Source organism: Amblyomma americanum, chromosome 10, assembly GCF_052857255.1.
Source record: "Amblyomma americanum isolate KBUSLIRL-KWMA chromosome 10, ASM5285725v1, whole genome shotgun sequence".
In the NCBI taxonomy this organism is placed as follows: domain Eukaryota; kingdom Metazoa; phylum Arthropoda; class Arachnida; order Ixodida; family Ixodidae; genus Amblyomma; species Amblyomma americanum.
In genome coordinates, this window is record NC_135506.1 from 3,086,370 (window position 1) to 3,103,095 (window position 16,726).

The 16,726-nt window shown below is 44.6% G+C and overlaps 1 protein-coding gene across 1 annotated transcript; it reads right to left on the reverse strand.

Annotated features, from left to right (window-relative positions):
* Nucleotides 1-1,938: 1,938 nt before the first annotated feature.
* On the reverse strand, nt 1,939-16,675 carry LOC144106591 (acid sphingomyelinase-like phosphodiesterase 3b). The gene is made up of 7 exons (XM_077639437.1): nt 16,327-16,675; nt 13,473-13,689; nt 10,466-10,713; nt 9,920-10,080; nt 7,835-8,027; nt 5,841-6,037; nt 1,939-4,812 (listed from the first exon to the last, which is right to left on the reverse strand). The coding sequence occupies exons 1-7, from the start codon at nt 16,487-16,489 to the stop codon at nt 4,390-4,392; spliced, it is 1,602 nt and encodes a 533-aa protein (XP_077495563.1). The 5' UTR covers nt 16,490-16,675; the 3' UTR covers nt 1,939-4,389.
* Nucleotides 16,676-16,726: the final 51 nt, after the last annotated feature.

Consider the following 16,726-nt stretch of genomic DNA (forward strand, 5'->3'; position numbering starts at 1 on the left):
TGCGAAAAGTGACGAGGAGAGAGGGAAAGGCGCGAATACGCGGAAATTCAAATTTTGACTAGAGATAACTCAGCTTCCACAAAACGCATGTAAAAAAATTCCTGCTGGAGGATACTTGAGAAGCGGTGTCCTTTAGCATCCTGGGAACATCGCATCTTTGTTGAGACCCCCTTTCACAGCCCCTTTAAGGACCAGCGGCTATCCTGCCTTCGCATTACTTGATTTTCCCAAGCCCATTTCTTCCGCTTGACTTTTACTAGGTTGTCATAGGCCATCGGTCATTATATAACCGACATTTTGAACCTGCCGCTCAATATTGAAGTCGGCGTTCCTGGACAAGCCGCTCCATTTAGTTTACTTCTATAAAACCATCTCCGTGGGTGTTTTTTTTTTTTTTCATTTCCTAACGCGAGGAGGCGACGTGAAAAATGAAAATGGCCGGATGTCTGCAGCGCCGCGCGCTCCTGGAAGGCGAAAAAGTACACCGAGCACTTTTTTCGTTTAGAGCAGCAGTGGCGAGTTAGACAACCATGTGGAATGGTCGGAATTCAGTTCCGATTGCGAGACTTCGTTTGAGAGGCCCAGGACATCAGCCCTTGCTCACGCGTTTCGTTTTGCCGTTCACGTTTTTATGCAGTGCGCTTGATTTGTATATGATGAGTGATCTCAATTGGCGCTTTAGGGTCTTTGCAGCATACTGCTGAGATATTTTACCAAGTACGCCAGATTTTTTATGATAATGTCAAGGATGGCCACGCCCCCTTTTCACCCATAAAACCCATTCACTAACAACCAGATAAATATAAAGGAAAGCAGGAACTGCGAGCTCGGCTATATAAAAAAAAACAAGAACAGAGGTCAGAGCAAGTGTAATAGGCAGCACAATGCATACCTACCTCCACTTCATGTCCTCAGAGGACTGCTTTCTCCAGTGGCAAAGCAGTCATGCCGCCCAACTTGAAAGGCCAGGGAAAGTGCAGTGATTCATGTACGCAGCTGAAAATTGCTATAATGGTAGCTATGAATATGTGCAACGTTTTGGATATTCTAATTTTTTTTGTAACCACTTTCTTGCTCAGTAGACCGGCTTATGTTTTGTAAGTATTCTTTTTCTTATGCTACCAGCATATTTAACCGATAAACTTTCAAAAATTTTTGCACACGCAACTCTAGCATTTTATCAATCGGAAAAACAATAAGCTAGAGTTTGATGTTTCACAATGTGCAGTGCATTCAGCACTTTTTGAAGAAATAAATGTCACTTTAAAACACTCAGAATCCGTCATTGTTTTTGCATTAAAGAAAGTTAAAGCATATGAATTTCATATTTGCATCTTTTAATTATGGATGTTTTTTGCAAACAAATGTGAAGCCTTCACCTCTCCCATACTCCAAACGATCTATGGACGTGCTTTTTTGTACACAAGTTTAGTGTGGAGGGCATTCAGCGTGGCGACTTCCAAGCTTGCATCTGTCCCAGTCATGAAAGCCATGCAGTGTGCAAGGTCTATTCTCCCTCTAGGCACAAGTTAGCCCAGTGTTTAGCCATAAGTCAGCTCTGAAAAATGTGGCAACATTTCCCTTTCTAGTGGTCTTTTTTTTTTTTTCACACAAATATTAAGGGCTCCTGGCAAGGATACAAACACCCTTGCACCTTCGAGTCCTACAACCTTCTCATTGCCATTCCTGTGCCTACTGGCGTCATCAGATTCGAGCATCACAACTATCACAGATTTCATCACCTGCTGCAGTAGCCCGCTGGAACCAAACCAGGAGCCTTCCCATCTTGCCTTAACAAAACACAGAAAATCTTTTTGCTGCATTTATGCCACTTTGTTAGATTGTTTGCTGCAGATCTGAAAATTTAAGCTGGTATTTGGTCATGGCCCTAGCAAAAACTAATTCTATTTTTACATTTTTCAATGAAGTACACATATGTATTTTCAAAAAGTTCTTTACTTTTACAACACACAACAACACACTTCATTCCAAACTAATAAACTGAATCACAATATGCACATAAAGTTTAAAATGCCTGAAGGCACTGACAATTGGTGTTTTGGTACCTTAGGGTAAACACATCGGTATATATGCATGTGGTTCTGCAGCAAAATTGCAAAAACACCTTAGACTAGCTTCGTTAGCAGGCAAGAGGTGCCTTTTATTCTGAGCCTTGCCACAACAGGTCCCTAGAATATAGTGCAGAATATTTAGAACACATTTTTTGCAGTGAACTTCAGAGTCCTGGAGTGATATTCCCATGTCAGCACTTCATACTGTGCAAGAACAGCTGCATCACCATGTATTTTAGAGCAAGAGTCAACAAAGACACTGACCGCTAGAAGCAGCTACAAACCTTTCCCAACAACTGCCGATTCAATGACTACTGATGAATTCCAAACGCAGAATTGCAGCACTTCCAGATCAACTTTTTATGCTCAGAGCAAGGCTATTCCAACGCCAGATCAGGATTTGGGATTGCTTGTTCCAATGGCAGATTTGGAGCAGTTGCCATGCAAAGATACCCCCGTGGAGCAGTCCAGATTGCTTTGCTGAAATTGGCGCATTTGAACAGATGTCTGCCATTCCACAGCCGACAACACGCATGGGAGAGCACAAGGAACACTGGGTGTTTTTCTCCCCCAACGGTATGCGACCAGCCCCGGCTTGCTCCAGCTGGAGCACAAGTGTTCCAAATGCAGATTTAGAGCGGGTGCTCTCTGCCAGATTCAGGCGCTCTGCCGAAGAGCAGGTGAACCGGTCTAGATCAGCATTTCGAATTCACCACATATTTGCCCTAGTGTACGACATTAGTTCACCACAGGATCATAAACTTTTCATATCAATCAGTGCAGCATGCCTAAGGCCCCAAGCTTTCTGCGGCAGAAAATTTTTAATTCGGTGGGAGACATCAAAAAATGTTCCAGAATACGCCTCGCGTTATATTTGGAACCAAAAGGGGGCGAATAAGGTAGGCCTGAACAGTTCGAGATTACATTATATCGTATTATTAATATTACTTTTAAAATTCTCCAGAGTTTAACCAATCGTTATTTTGTGCAAATACAGTACAACAGCCATTTTTCCATCGCATTGTCATTCCTATGGATGTCTGTAACAATAGCATAAAAAAAAAGTGGCTGTTAAAACACAATTCAAAACACAATTCCGCAAAAAATGCTTAAATCCATGATTTTTGGAAGAATGGCGGAATATTGTGAAACAAGCTGCCTTAACATGTTTACTGTAGCAAACAATTCCCAGAGTTATTGATGTATTTCAGCACTTCTGTAGTATACAGCACAACATTAGTGTAGTTTTTCGTAAAGGCACTGGAGCAGTAACGGAACCAGAGAAGTCGGTGGGGACAACTAAACGTCCATACAGTACTGCACTGCAACTGAGAGTGAATGTAACAATGCCAGTTGTAGTAAATCACCTCAGACAACTTCGTTGCAGTCACACAATCGGCGTCGAACTGAACGATAGGAAAATGTGTGCAGTGCGCATCACAAGTGCAATAAATGCCTTTATGCATTCATTGCATTACTAGCCTATGTATTATCGTGCACGTACACAAGCTAAGCACGCACAATCCCTAATCGTGATATTATGACATATACTGAAATTTGTTCCCATCATGTGTAACACAACCACGACAGTGAGAAACTGCACGAGTTTGCAAAAGTAAGCTCATACTGGCAGTCAAATATTGCAATTAATAAGTAGCAGGACTCAACTATCAATCACCCCAGAGTTACTCATAAAACTAAAAACATTCTCTATACAGATTTCAGAGCCAGATTGGGCTTGGGTGTCCTCTGCAATAAAAGCTTGACCATAAAGCAGACGAGATCAGTCAACAATGTCTCCTGTATGACTGGCTACTTGATCACAGTTCTATGTTTAGCCTGATTCAGACAGTACACTCAAGCAGCATTTACACTGCAGCACTGCTCAGAAAACCGCATATTACTTTGACCGAAAACAAAACCTTGAAGCGCTAGAGCACCATAAACTGGCAACACAACAACGGCTTCAAAGTCTAAAAACACAGGAATGAGCGGCACACAAGTGCTGACTCACAACAAAGATTCAATAAAAAAAGGCCTGCAAGTCTAATTTTAAATCACGCATGTAAAAAGTGCACACACCATGAACAATGCGCGTTATTTCTTCCTGCAAATCACCTCTCCTGTAGGTTTCAACTAACAAAGCCACTCCCTTTTTTTTTCTTTCATCTGTCTTCGTATGCTTTTCAATGAGGACTTTAAAAGCCTCGACACAAACAAAGGCACGATGCCAGTATCGATCAGCAATGCAGCTCTCAACAACTATGTGATAACAATGCAGCACAAATCTTTTCTGCAGTCTACTGCCAAACCCAAATCAACTAAAACGGCCATAGCGTGGTCCCTGCATCATGTGTGCTCTCTTGGCTCGCACCAACAGCACAATGCCGGCAACAATCACAACAGACACCGACATGCCCACAAGAACATCCCTGACGGTTGTGGTGGCCTCCTCGTGGCCGCTCTGTTGGATGCTGTGAGCGTGCAACTTTCCTCCTTCGGCCATGCAGGCCGCATGGGAGTCTTTGCGGGATGCCAGGATGGCACAGAGCATTGTCTGGCGGCAAGCACTGTCGCAAGGTCCCACGTCCTTGAGCGAGGAGCTGAGGCTGATGTACCGCGAGAGCAGGTCTGGTGAGCGGGCGATTCGGTGAGCCAACTCCACGACAGAGGCAGTACTCAGGTCCGCTTGTCCAAAGTCATGGCTGGCTGAATACAGGCGCTCCCACTCTGGCTCCTTCTGCATGTTGAAAAAAGCTGAATTAGTCCCATTATGAGAAGAGCCAGTGACATGTGTTAGGATGTGTAGTCACAAATGCTACAGAAAATCCCAGCAATGGCAAGAAAAATACGGAGACGTCATCAAGCAGCCGACTGACACACACAAGCTGAGCATTGCCATTTCGGACAATCATATACATGTCGTTCGTCTTATATACTCCCCACTGGCCGACCTCAATGTGACGGCAGTTTTTCCGACAAAATTTTTACCAAGATTGTGACACGACGGTTTGTGGTACAGCATTCTGGGTGGCATCATAAGATTTCTCGTTGCATATAGGTTACATGTGCTACTCAAGTTGGAGGCTAGCCATCGACAGGGATTCGAACCGGCGACATGTGCAGCTTCAATTGTATGCCTTCCCAGACTCTACTTTTTCCCTTAGGGTGCGGCACCATTCCTTCCCTCAAAAACCAATTTTCGCAACAAAATTGTGATGCAACCATTCATCATACACCATTGTGATTTCAACACACATCTCTTCGCCAGGTTGGAGGCTAGATTGCGACAGGTATTTGAACCGAGTGTCCAGGTGTTTGTTCCATTGGGAACTTTGTGGATTCAGCATTTGTGGAATCAATGTTTGGAGGTGTGACTTCGTTTCATCTCTCAGTGTGCAATCTGCGTCGATGTGGAATGCTCACAATGGTACACTAATGCTTTCGCCTTCAAAGTAAGCAATTTTTCACTGTCCTCCTTGACTACGTCTGCCTTCCCTCTGTATCGTTTCTGTCACCCTAACATACAAATGATCTCTACAGCAGAGCTTTCACGTGCATCAATGGTCCCATTCAAGTCCACTTATTCACTGAAACTTCAGATACAGAATCACCGCCTTGCACATTTCCTTATCTGCATGTCCCTGCTTTTGTTACTACCATTGTCTTCCTTCTCATCAGTCAATGCTCTCTGTTGTCTCTTTTCCAGGCTCTTCCTTCACTTTTCCAAACAATACACTGGCAATGCACAATGCCCAAGGCAGTCACCTGCGAAGCAGCGGCCCTATTGGCCTTGACCAGGTCCAGATAGTAGACGTCGTAGTCGAGGAGGTCTCCGGTGGAGCGCCGGTACGTGTACAGTCGTACGGATGGGTTCGTCGGCTCAGAGACTCGCCTGTAGATAGGATTGCTGCTGCCCCACGGCGTCACTGATCCGGCCAGCTGTATCGAACTGACTGGCGCACCTGCACTTGCATCACATACAAGGCCAACAATCGTCAACATCGGGCCACACACCCATACACACACACGTCAAAAGAGGGCTTCCAAAAACCCTCTACTTAGTAGACCTGCCCTTCTGGCAGGTATGCCAACGAGGTGTGCAAATAAAATCACCCCAACTATGTCCACTGCAGGGTAATGGCCTTTCCCATACACCTCCAATCAACCCTGTCTTGTGGTGCCAGCTGCAGATACCTTATCCCTGCAAACTTCCTAATCACATCCACCCGCCTGACCCTCTGATGCCACCTGCTATACTTGCCTTCTCAAGGAATCCATTTTTCCCCACAAGGGACTACAGTCAAACCTCGATATATCAAACACAGATATATCGAATTATTGCATATATTGAACACTTTCTATATCACGCGGAAAATCGCATGTATTTTTAATTTTTTATTTCGAACGGGGCCGGATGTAAAATGGATATATCGAACTCCACCACCCAAAACCACGTGCGCTTTGTTCACAAGAGGCGAGGTTCCCCGCAACACCCTCGAAGATGGCGGCGCGATGGGCGTTCCCGACTGCTACGCACGATAGTTGCACACATCGATCGCGCTGAGGGCACCATTTGAACGCAGCGGCGTCATAGGAAAACGTCAACGACACATTGCATTTTCCGCACTGATTCCCCACTCCGCCACTTGCGCTGCGCCAGACGATGTTATCCTGTGTCATTGGTGTGATCGCTTAGGTGGTTCTTTATTCTATGGCTTAGGCTTGTCGTGGCGTGGTTGGTGCTGAGCCACAGAGCATGTGCACTGACGACTTCGTTGGCGGTGACAACAGCACCGGAACAGTGGGGGAGTTGACAGGCGTGGAGATCGCAGCGGAAGTTACTGCTGAGCGGCCAAACAAAGACGCTGCTGAGGTTGATTCCGCAAGCACTGATGTTGCCCCGCTCATTCAGAGTGAACTTTTTTTCGGGGGCCGGCCAGCGTAGGGTACGGGTCTGAGTGCTGACGTATACGCAGCAACATACACTATACCTATATTGCGCGTTATGACCTTTGTGGACTTTTTTAAGTCGCGCTCACGAAATCCCCGCTTAATTTGTGCACCCCCTTCTTAGAGCCCTAATTTCTGAATAAATAGTGCGCAAATTATGCGCGTAAATACGGTATATCGAATTCTGGCTATATCGAACAATTTTGCGATCACCACGCTGTTCGACATATCGAGGTTCGACTGTACTGGTTATCGGTTATTGAACATCACCTGTCATCACCAAGGTCACATCAAGTTCTGGTGCGCTATTAATAGTCACTGTCATGCTGTTCTCATCTCGAAAGCAGGTGACCATTGCCCAGTTTATCACCGAATTCAGCCGCAAAGCGTTTTTTTGTTTATTTCAAGGTCATTCAATCTCTAGAACTTTGAAAAGTTGCAGCTTTTTTCTTTTCTGGTCCCTAGACATTTGAATTAATGAGCTTTTACTGCATCACTCATCAGGAACAGTGGGTTCCTCCCTGAACCAACGACCTAGCAAGCTGGGCGCCCGCCCAGACAGCAGCTTGTGTGACGACATCACTTTTTGCCACTGCAATCTTGAAGGCTCAAAAACAAGAGGTTTTGACCCCCGCAGAGTTGTTCACATTCGGCTCACCAAGTTACACTCCTTAGAGCTTCCATCTTAAGCCATGTAGATTAAGCATTACGCGAAAGTAATCCTTTCATGCATAATATTATTGCACAAGTGTGCTCGAAACGCAAGAGGCAGAACAGAAGAAGGTGAAAGCTGGAAAAGAAGCACTTGCCATTCTTGTCCGACAACACAACAAAGCCATTGCTGTGCTGGTGACCAAAAAACTGTCCGGCCACAATGTCCTTGTACTGGGCTATCAGGTCCTGGTACCTGTCGTTGATATCCTCAAAGAATGCCACAGAGGCAGGCTGCCCGACAAGGGCGCGGCTGAAGTAGCCCGGGCCAACATGTCCCGAGATGAACACCTGAAAGAGAAACAGAGCAAAGAAATGTGTCACCTTTGTTCCAGAGTTCGCATGCATGCTTGAAGCAAATTAAAGGATCAGTAGAAAGAAGCAAGGAAAGCTCCATGTGGGCCCTGAAGACTTTCAACTGCATTATAACTGCAACATGTTTTTATTTATTTACAATACTGCAGAGTCGCATGACTCCAAGCAGGAGTGAGCACAAAAAATTGCATACAATAAATGTTACGCCACACAATAAGCATTAACTACATCACATCAGGGCATGAACTTAAAGCAAATGAAATCGGACACAGGAGTACAAGAACATCATGTATACATTTTCTTCAAATTTGCAATAAATGCATCAATACTGGGGCCATTGACAATAAGTTTCGGTAATTTATTCCAGTCGCTGATCGTTCGAGGAAAAAGTGAAAATTTACACGTGTTATTCAGAGTGGCATACTCTTGAATCATTTTACCATTATCAAAACGGGAGCTTGAGCGCGAGGGTATTAGCTGTAATGAATTTATGATTGTTCATTAAAATCTGTTTTTTGTACATTAGGTATAGATACCTTAATCGACATTCATTACGCCTGGACTTAAGTGTGTCAAGGCCGAGATACCTGATCATTTCGTTCGGGTTGTCAGATCTTTTATATTTACTGCAAATGAATCTAGGAATTGCAGTCCTTTGGACTTTTTCTAACCTAGTTATGTCTGTCAGTGAAGGGGTCCCACAGACAGGAAGCATAATCCAAGCATGGTCTGACTAATGCTTTAAATGCTGCTAATTTAACATTTACAGGGGCTTTTGAAAGCTTACGCCGGATAAACCAGAGAGACCTAAAGGCTTTGGTGCAGATGTTATTAATATGGGTATCCCATAGCAGATCTTTAATAGTAATGCCTAGATATTTTACTGCCAATGATTCATTAAATGGAATGCCATTAACTGAGTAAGAATGCTGCAAAACTGTTTTGGCCTTGCATATACGAAGAACTAAGCACTTATCAGTATTTAAATACATGCCCCATTTCGTGCACCAGTCCAAAATTTCTTCGAGACTTTTGTTGAGCTTAATTTGGTCGGTTTTAGACTTAGCTGAGGTGTAAAGAACGCGGTCATCTGCGAAAAGTTTTATCTTAACATCACTGCGTACAGCTTTACTATATCATTAACATAAATAAGAAGTAGAATTGGCCCCAATACTGAGCCTTGTGGCATCCCTGAATTTACTTGCAGGGTCTCGGAGCAGGACTTGTCAACTTCTATTGACACCGGTTTTCTAGATAAGCCCTAATAAATTTAATGAGTGTACAATTTATTCTGATGGCATAAAGTTTCTGTAATAATTTATTATGAGGTACTTTATCAAAGGCTTTGGCATAGTCTAAGAATATTGCATCGATCTGTTCTTTGTTATAAAATAGCGAGTGCGAAGTCTTGACATACACTAAGTATTTGTGTCGCAGTCTACAAGCCACGTCAAACAACGTGCCACATGCTGAGCATCTGATAAGAGATTATTTTCTTCCAGAAATGGAGTCAAGTGGCGGCAGATAACGTGTTCTAGTATTTTACAGCTTGTCGAAGTCAAGGGAATCGGGCGGTAGTTGGAAACGGGCATGCAATCAGTTGATTTGAATATGGGAATGAATGTGACATTTCTTTTAAAATTCACCCAAGATTTCAAACTCTCTCCTTGCGTTATGTTTGTGCAAATAAGGTAAAATAGTAATCTTTCTATCCTACTGTCCTTGTTACTGATGTAACTATAGCATCAAAACAGATAATATGGCTCCTAACACACAATTCCACGAGAAATGCCTAAATCTGATTTTTTGCAGAATCGCGGGAAACCAGGGATGACAAGTCCCCCATCTTTTCCAATTCTTCATGGCACCTTCTGTCCCTGGCGCTGAGCGTTGTGCAGCTGGTCTCGCAGCCAGGCCATCTGCGGGTCACTGGGTCCTGGCTGCCCGCCCTTGTTACCAGTGTACCACAGCACTGAATTGAGGCACACCAGCTGGACGTTCTTGGACAACGGCCGGCTGTAGTAGCCACCTGCACGGAGAACCAGAAGAATCAATGGTGCGACGACATCCACAGCCAACCTGCGTGGGCAGACTGGCCTGAAACACTGGTAAAGCTTGAAATTTCAACAAATCAGTAGCTTCTGTCGCACGGATATGGAGCACAATGTACACAAATGGTACCCATTTTCCAGGGCACTCTACTAATGCTGTGAATCCTTCAACATGCTCCAAAAAGCACGCAAACCGGCAGAACCAGGTACCCAGAGGAACAACTGTCCCAATGCACCGGTCACATCTTATACAATGTCAATTTTTGCACCAACAAATTCAAGTACTGTCTTTAAAACAAGCACTACAGCCATTCTAACAGATGTTGCCAGAAACACCAATGGGTCAAAGACAAAGGGCCTCACCACGCTCAAATGTGGCCCACGCATCCTCAGGGAGCAACTGGTTGAAACCACCATGGTTGAGGAAGCCTCGGTACAGGGTGGCATTCTTGGACTCCATGGCGTTAGCCGGAACCCAGTCATGGTTGCCCAGGGTGGGCACGACAAACGAGCGGTGGCGCCGGGCCCAGTGCCATAGCAGGTCCCCAATCCAGCGCGTCTCATTGTACATGTCAGTCCACGAGATGCCGCTAGTGTGAGGCAGATTGTCCCTGCAGAAACAAGAAAATGAGGCAATTTAATATTAATCAGCCATGCTTAGAAAAAAAGAAACGCGGTGCTTCAGTGGCTTTGGCATTGGGTTGCTGACCCTAAGGCTGCAGGTTCAAATGCCGGCTGCAGCAGCTGAATTTCGATGCAGGTGAAATACAAAAATATCCGTCTCCTGTGCAATGCCGGCGCACATTAAAGAAACCTAGATGGTGTAAATTTATCCAGAGCCCTCTACTACGGCATAGCCTATGTGTCGCTTCGAGACAGTAAACCCCACAATTTATTTTAATTAAACCAGCAAGACAATTATTTATGCAGTGACCTGAAACATCAGTTAGTGAATTTGCTTACTATGTGGTACCTCTTCCTGCCACCTCCTCATGATGAAGTAACAAAAAAGTATCCCACATGTGCCTATGTGCGCTGCGATTCGATGCCTTCTTCAGACTAAACACGGTGATTCAATTTCCTCAGAAAAACAAATACTTTGCAGCTACGGCCCACTTCACTAATGCTTTCAAAAGAAGCCTTGAAAACTCTCAAGCAATGAATTTTCAGCTTTTCTTCATTTGCTGGCAAACAGCAAACAACAAACCACTCTGCATGCACTCAGTCGCCCCATCATCTTGAATTTAGTCATCATGCCAGGCAAATACAGAACGACCAAGTCTTCCATCTTCACTTCTGATCCCTGATCAAACTTATTTATAGCTTCTCACAATCACAGACGGCAAATCACAGTCAAAGGCTTAGCTAGGTTTGTCTGAAATAAAAATGCTCAACCTTTCCCTCCAAACAGAAAGTACGGTATGCTTCATCACTACTGTCCCAGCTCCCAGTTTATGTAGAAAGCTTCACATTGTGATGTCATGTCGCAAAATAAACGAAAATAACTTTTCTTTTCTCTACTTTTTACAAAAGGACAAACACCAATGCCACATATTCCATTAGTCCCTCCCCTCTGTTTCTTTTCCCTTAATCCATTACTTTTAATTGTTTATGTGCAACAAAAGGAACCACACTTTGAAGACAATACAGTAATACCTGGTTACAAGAGACGCTCAAGGGACCTGAGGAAGATGTCTCTTGTAACCAAGGTCTCTTGTAACCAAAGATTCTAAAAACACTGAAGAGTCAGACTAGATCAGTTTATCGCACATCAAGATAGAAGTGTGTTTAAACACATTAACAGGGAATTGTTAATGTGACCACACATGACTTCACTTCAATATGACTTTTAGACATTTGAGTTTGTGTCTGATGTGAAACTATAGCGGATAAATAGTTGAACAGACCCGTCCCACATAAGCATAGCTACAGCTCCGGACTCTGACCGGTCTGGCTACCGGCGTACAGAGTGACCGGCACCGTGGAAGCTGGGACTGAAATCCAACCCAACGTAAATTCAACTCAACAGTCGGTGCAGGAGCACGACTGCAATTATAGAAACAGAATGAGGGAAATTTTGGTGCAGTGAGACAATAATCACAATCATGTGATGTGTTACATCCAGCTGAGGAATGGAACAGAATAGAGCCAAGGGAATGAAAAGTGCAGCGCATATGAGTTTGTATGACGTCGGCCACATTGCATGAGCTTATCTGGGTTGCGTCTCTTCTATTCTAAATAGTGAAGAATTTACTCTAGGGACTTAATGAAACTACACTGCTTACAGAAGAGTCCTCAGTTGAAACATGCTGGCTTAACCCTGCTGCAATACAGGCTAGCGTGAGCTCAATGTTTCCCCCTTCCGCTGCACATTCCTAAAACATGCTAGCCCAACAATCAAGCCTGATAAGGTTCCACCCCCCTCACTACAGGCTGGTACGATCTCAATGTTTTCCCCATACACTGCAACGACACAGACTGACAAAGCGCAACGGAACTAGGAGCCTAGCCTAACCTAACCTAACCTAACCTAACTGAGTAGAAGAAACACGAAACACAGGACAGGCGCTTCCTGTGTTTCGCCTGTCCTATGTTTCGTGTTTCTTCTACTCGTCCTAGTTCCGTTGCGCTTTGTCAGTCTGTCGTAGCAGTATGAACCAACTAGCCCACACCAAGGTCCTCTTAGAACATCCACTGCACATTTTTACAATAACCTAGCTCGATGATTAGAGGCTCAGATAACCGGAGGTTCCACTTTCTTCACTATTTTCTCGAGCATGCTTACTTTTTAAACTTTTTTTTTCACAGTTTTATGTTTTAATTATTTTAGCCACTATTGCCCGTTTTTTCCTTTCTTTCCATATTTAATCATTTCATGCAGGTCACTCACAACACGATGCAGATTGAACCTTGGTTACTCTTTGCTTTATCTTTCGGCTGCTTTTATGATTTCATATCATGCACAGCTTCTGTAGCCCATGCTATATACGAGCATCGTGATGTTTTACTAAAGAGTACAAAGGGCACCTATTGTTGTATTGAAACAATTGATAGCAAAGCAACAGTTATAACAGTGGAATTGTAGCTTCCAGTAATTGGTAGTGCAGCTGTCTACGTAAATGTCTAAACAACGGTTACATCCAAGCTTTCTCAGTGTTCAACTTCGTTACATGTCCACAATGCAAAATGCTTACCAGTAAAAATAAGCATGATTCAAAGCTGAACTCAGCAAAAGCTGTTCAAGCACAGAGCTGTATTCAATAATGTTGTATGAGAGGCCCCTCTATCAACTACATCAGCATTCAGTACAAAAACAGACCTCAGAGATGCCTTGTTCAACTGCCTAAAGATGCCATGCAACCACACTTACCCTGTCCACAGCACAAAGTCTACTGCGGGGTGTATCCGTTCCATGGCTTCTACGGCAGACTGTGCCAAAAGTTTTGGAGCATCACACAGGAAGTCACCGTATGCCCCAATGTCATCCATCGTCGTGCGGTTGACATCCACATGGCATGACAGCACCCGACTACCCCGTGTGGAGTAGTCCTTGTCCACATGAAAGTCAGTCACATGCCAGAAGTAGCCTGTAAGAAGAAAAAAGCAAAACAGTTGCCGGTCTATGCCACTACCAGTAGTAGGCACAAGAACGAAATGCCTCGCAATCAGCAGCTCAGTACACCCCAGCACTACACCAAGGGGAAATGGTGATGATGGTCACAATCTTTAGCTTATGGTGCAGCTTATGGGGGTTTAACGTCCCAAAGCGACTCAGGCTATGAGGGACGCCGTAGTGAAGGGCTCCGGAAATTTCGACCACCTGGAGTTCTTTAACATGCACCAACATCGCACAATACACGGGCCTCTAGAATTTTTCCTCCATCAAAATTTGACAGCCGCAGCTGGGATCGAACCGCATCTTTCGGGTCAGCAGCCGAGCGCCATAATCACTGAGCCACCATGGCGGCCATGGTCACAATCTATGGATACAGCCTTTCTAATGAGCGCTTGGTGGAAGCACAGTGCCATCTGGTGCTTAACACGAAAACTTTTCGCAGTTCGAGTATTGAATACAAAGAGCTTCATCTCTGCAAAATAGTGGTGTGTCTAAACTACTCAAAAACCAAGCCATCTTTGGATTCCACTGTAAAGATTATTTCAATGATGAAAAATGTGCACCTCAGACTCCTCAAAACATACAGAGCACAAGATAAAAGTGCTGTATAATAAAAACCACACTCCAAATGACCACCAAAACAAAAACTGTCAACTATATGGTAAAATCAGAGCTATATAGCATTGATATAAAAAAGAATAAAGGGCAAAATTTTTTTAGGCTTAGGCTTCACAGCACAAGTGCCAAAAATCATGGGCATCAAGAAGCAGGTGGTCATAATGAGCATGTGAATTTCATCACAGCTTCCCAATGTCAAATGTGCTTATTGTAGGCCCATGATCTTTATGATCAGAGGCTGCCTCAGGTCTATAGACCAGCACTGGATTTACAAAAACAGAGGGCGCTCACAGACGCCAGAGCCGCCTGGGGGTATCGTCTATGCTGTCGTCTGCCACGATGCATGCACAATTCACTTATCATGACGTTTGAGAACTGCCTTCCACGTACAGCTAATTTGAAGGACTGTATTTGCGAGCAAATGCATGTGCGACAACACAAAAAGCCTAAGATTCAGAGAAGCACTTTGCTGACTGAGCACACAGAAATTGTGGAGGGGATGTCCAGCATTATTACATATATTTATTGTGACCTTTCAGAAATATTTCAGCTCAGAGATGATGTTACGGGCTGCCGTGCTCTTCTTAAAAGTTCTCACCAACTGTTAACGAGTGGCCGCCTCTATAGACACACTGTGAAAGGAAAATAATTTTAAGAGTTTCGTCATGTTTCTATGGACCGCAATACTCCTCTCAAGTTCCAGTGGTGAGTAGCAATGCACTTTGATGTCAGAAATGTGTTCCGTTTGCTTGCGACATCAGCCATATAGCAGTGTCTCAACAAGTGTAAGGTGTGTACACGATAACATACAGCTGAAATATGAAATAGCAAACATAACAAAGCATAAACATTAAGTTACAGGCATGTCTTTTGTTCTTTGATGCCTTCTCCTCAGTCATGTGCATCGATTTCACTGAAAGGAATAAAAACATAGTACAACTCTTGCTACCCGCATTAAGAACAACCCCTCCCACCCACCCCCTTTTACATACACATGCACACACACACAGAAGTAAGGCAAGTGAAAGTGGAACTGGATTCGCACCTATCCCAAATGCTTTCGTCAACATCAATCATCGGAGAAATTCACAAACGTTGCTATTACGGACCCGCCGCGGTGGCTCAGTGGCTAGGGCGCTCGGCTACTCATCCGGAGTTCCCGGGTTCGAACCCAACCGAGGCGGCCGCGTTTCGATGGAGGCGAAACGCTAAGGCGCCCGTGTGCTGTGCGATGACAGTGCACGTGAAAGATCCCCAGGTGGTCGAAATTATTCCGGAGCCGTTCAACTACGGCACGCACCTTTCTTCCTTTCTTCTTTCAGTCCCTCCTTTACCCTTTCCCTTACGGCGCGGTTCAGGTGTCCGCCGAGATGGGAGACAGATACTGCGCCATTTCCTTTCCCCAACAACCAATTTTCATTTGTTATTACAGACGCCAACACCCTCGACGATCACGCAATAAAATATGAAAACGAAGATAGTTATAAAACGAGAACAAGGGCGCAGCCACAGACAGGTGTTTGTCCTTGGGCTCGTTTCACGCTAGAGTAATTTCTGTACGATTCATCCATCCTCTAAATCGCTCGTAACTCCGCGAAACACTTTCTATGGGCAGTCTTCCAGCACAATTTAACAGCTGGCATTAAGCTAGGTCTCAAAACTGGTGGGAGGGCAGCAGTGGGCAGCACTTCACGCGGGAGGAAACTACGCAGTGAGCGCATGGAATTACCGAAGTTTTGGTGCGCTATGGAAGGAACGCAATTCGCGTCTATTTTAATACAGCCGGCATAAAATACACAACATGTATTGACTCAAGCCAGCACTGCGTGACCAGAAGTAATGAACCACTCAGCATAAAAACAAATCAGCAACGCAGTGACCTTTCAAGGCTTTTCTGAGCACTGCGATATCGAAAGATGACAAGCTGATGCCTACGGGAACCGAATCGATGGATGGCGAAAATGTCCAAGTTCCTTTTAAACATACGCACCAATATCGTCTTGCGAGGTTGTGACATACACAGTAGACGCCAGTCGAACTAAGGCGACACAGAAAAGCAGCAGAAACATAGCTCGCATTGCCATGATTATCCCTGACGCACTGACGATCAGTCGTCGAAGTCGACTCTTTCGTCTGGTGAAAACCTTGGCCATGTGCCAACTCTTGCCCGCACTTCAGTACCGCGCCGCGCGACGATCGCGCGCGGCTCGGATTTTCTCCAGTTTTCGTCGCAGCTGGCGATGATCGGCCACGACATCGGTCTTCGAGCCCCGTGAATAGTTATAGAAATGATGCAGTCATGACTTTACGAAGTCATTCCAAATTACTCCGAATAGAGTGCAGCGGGGTAGCAACAGTGCAGGATGAGGGTTGTGCTCAGTGCACTCTAT

Bases quoted from the DNA above. Each gene is read 5' to 3' on its own strand.
- LOC144106591 (XM_077639437.1), bottom strand. From the start codon at position 16,489: ATGGCCAAGGTTTTCACCAGACGAAAGAGTCGACTTCGACGACTGATC. The intron at 8,028-9,919 runs GTGCCATGAAGA...TTTCTCTTTCAG, and splicing joins CTCAGCGCCAGGGACAGAAG to GTGTTCATCTCGGGACATGT. The intron at 4,813-5,840 runs GTGACTGCCTTG...TTCAACATGCAG, and splicing joins ATAGGGCCGCTGCTTCGCAG to AAGGAGCCAGAGTGGGAGCG.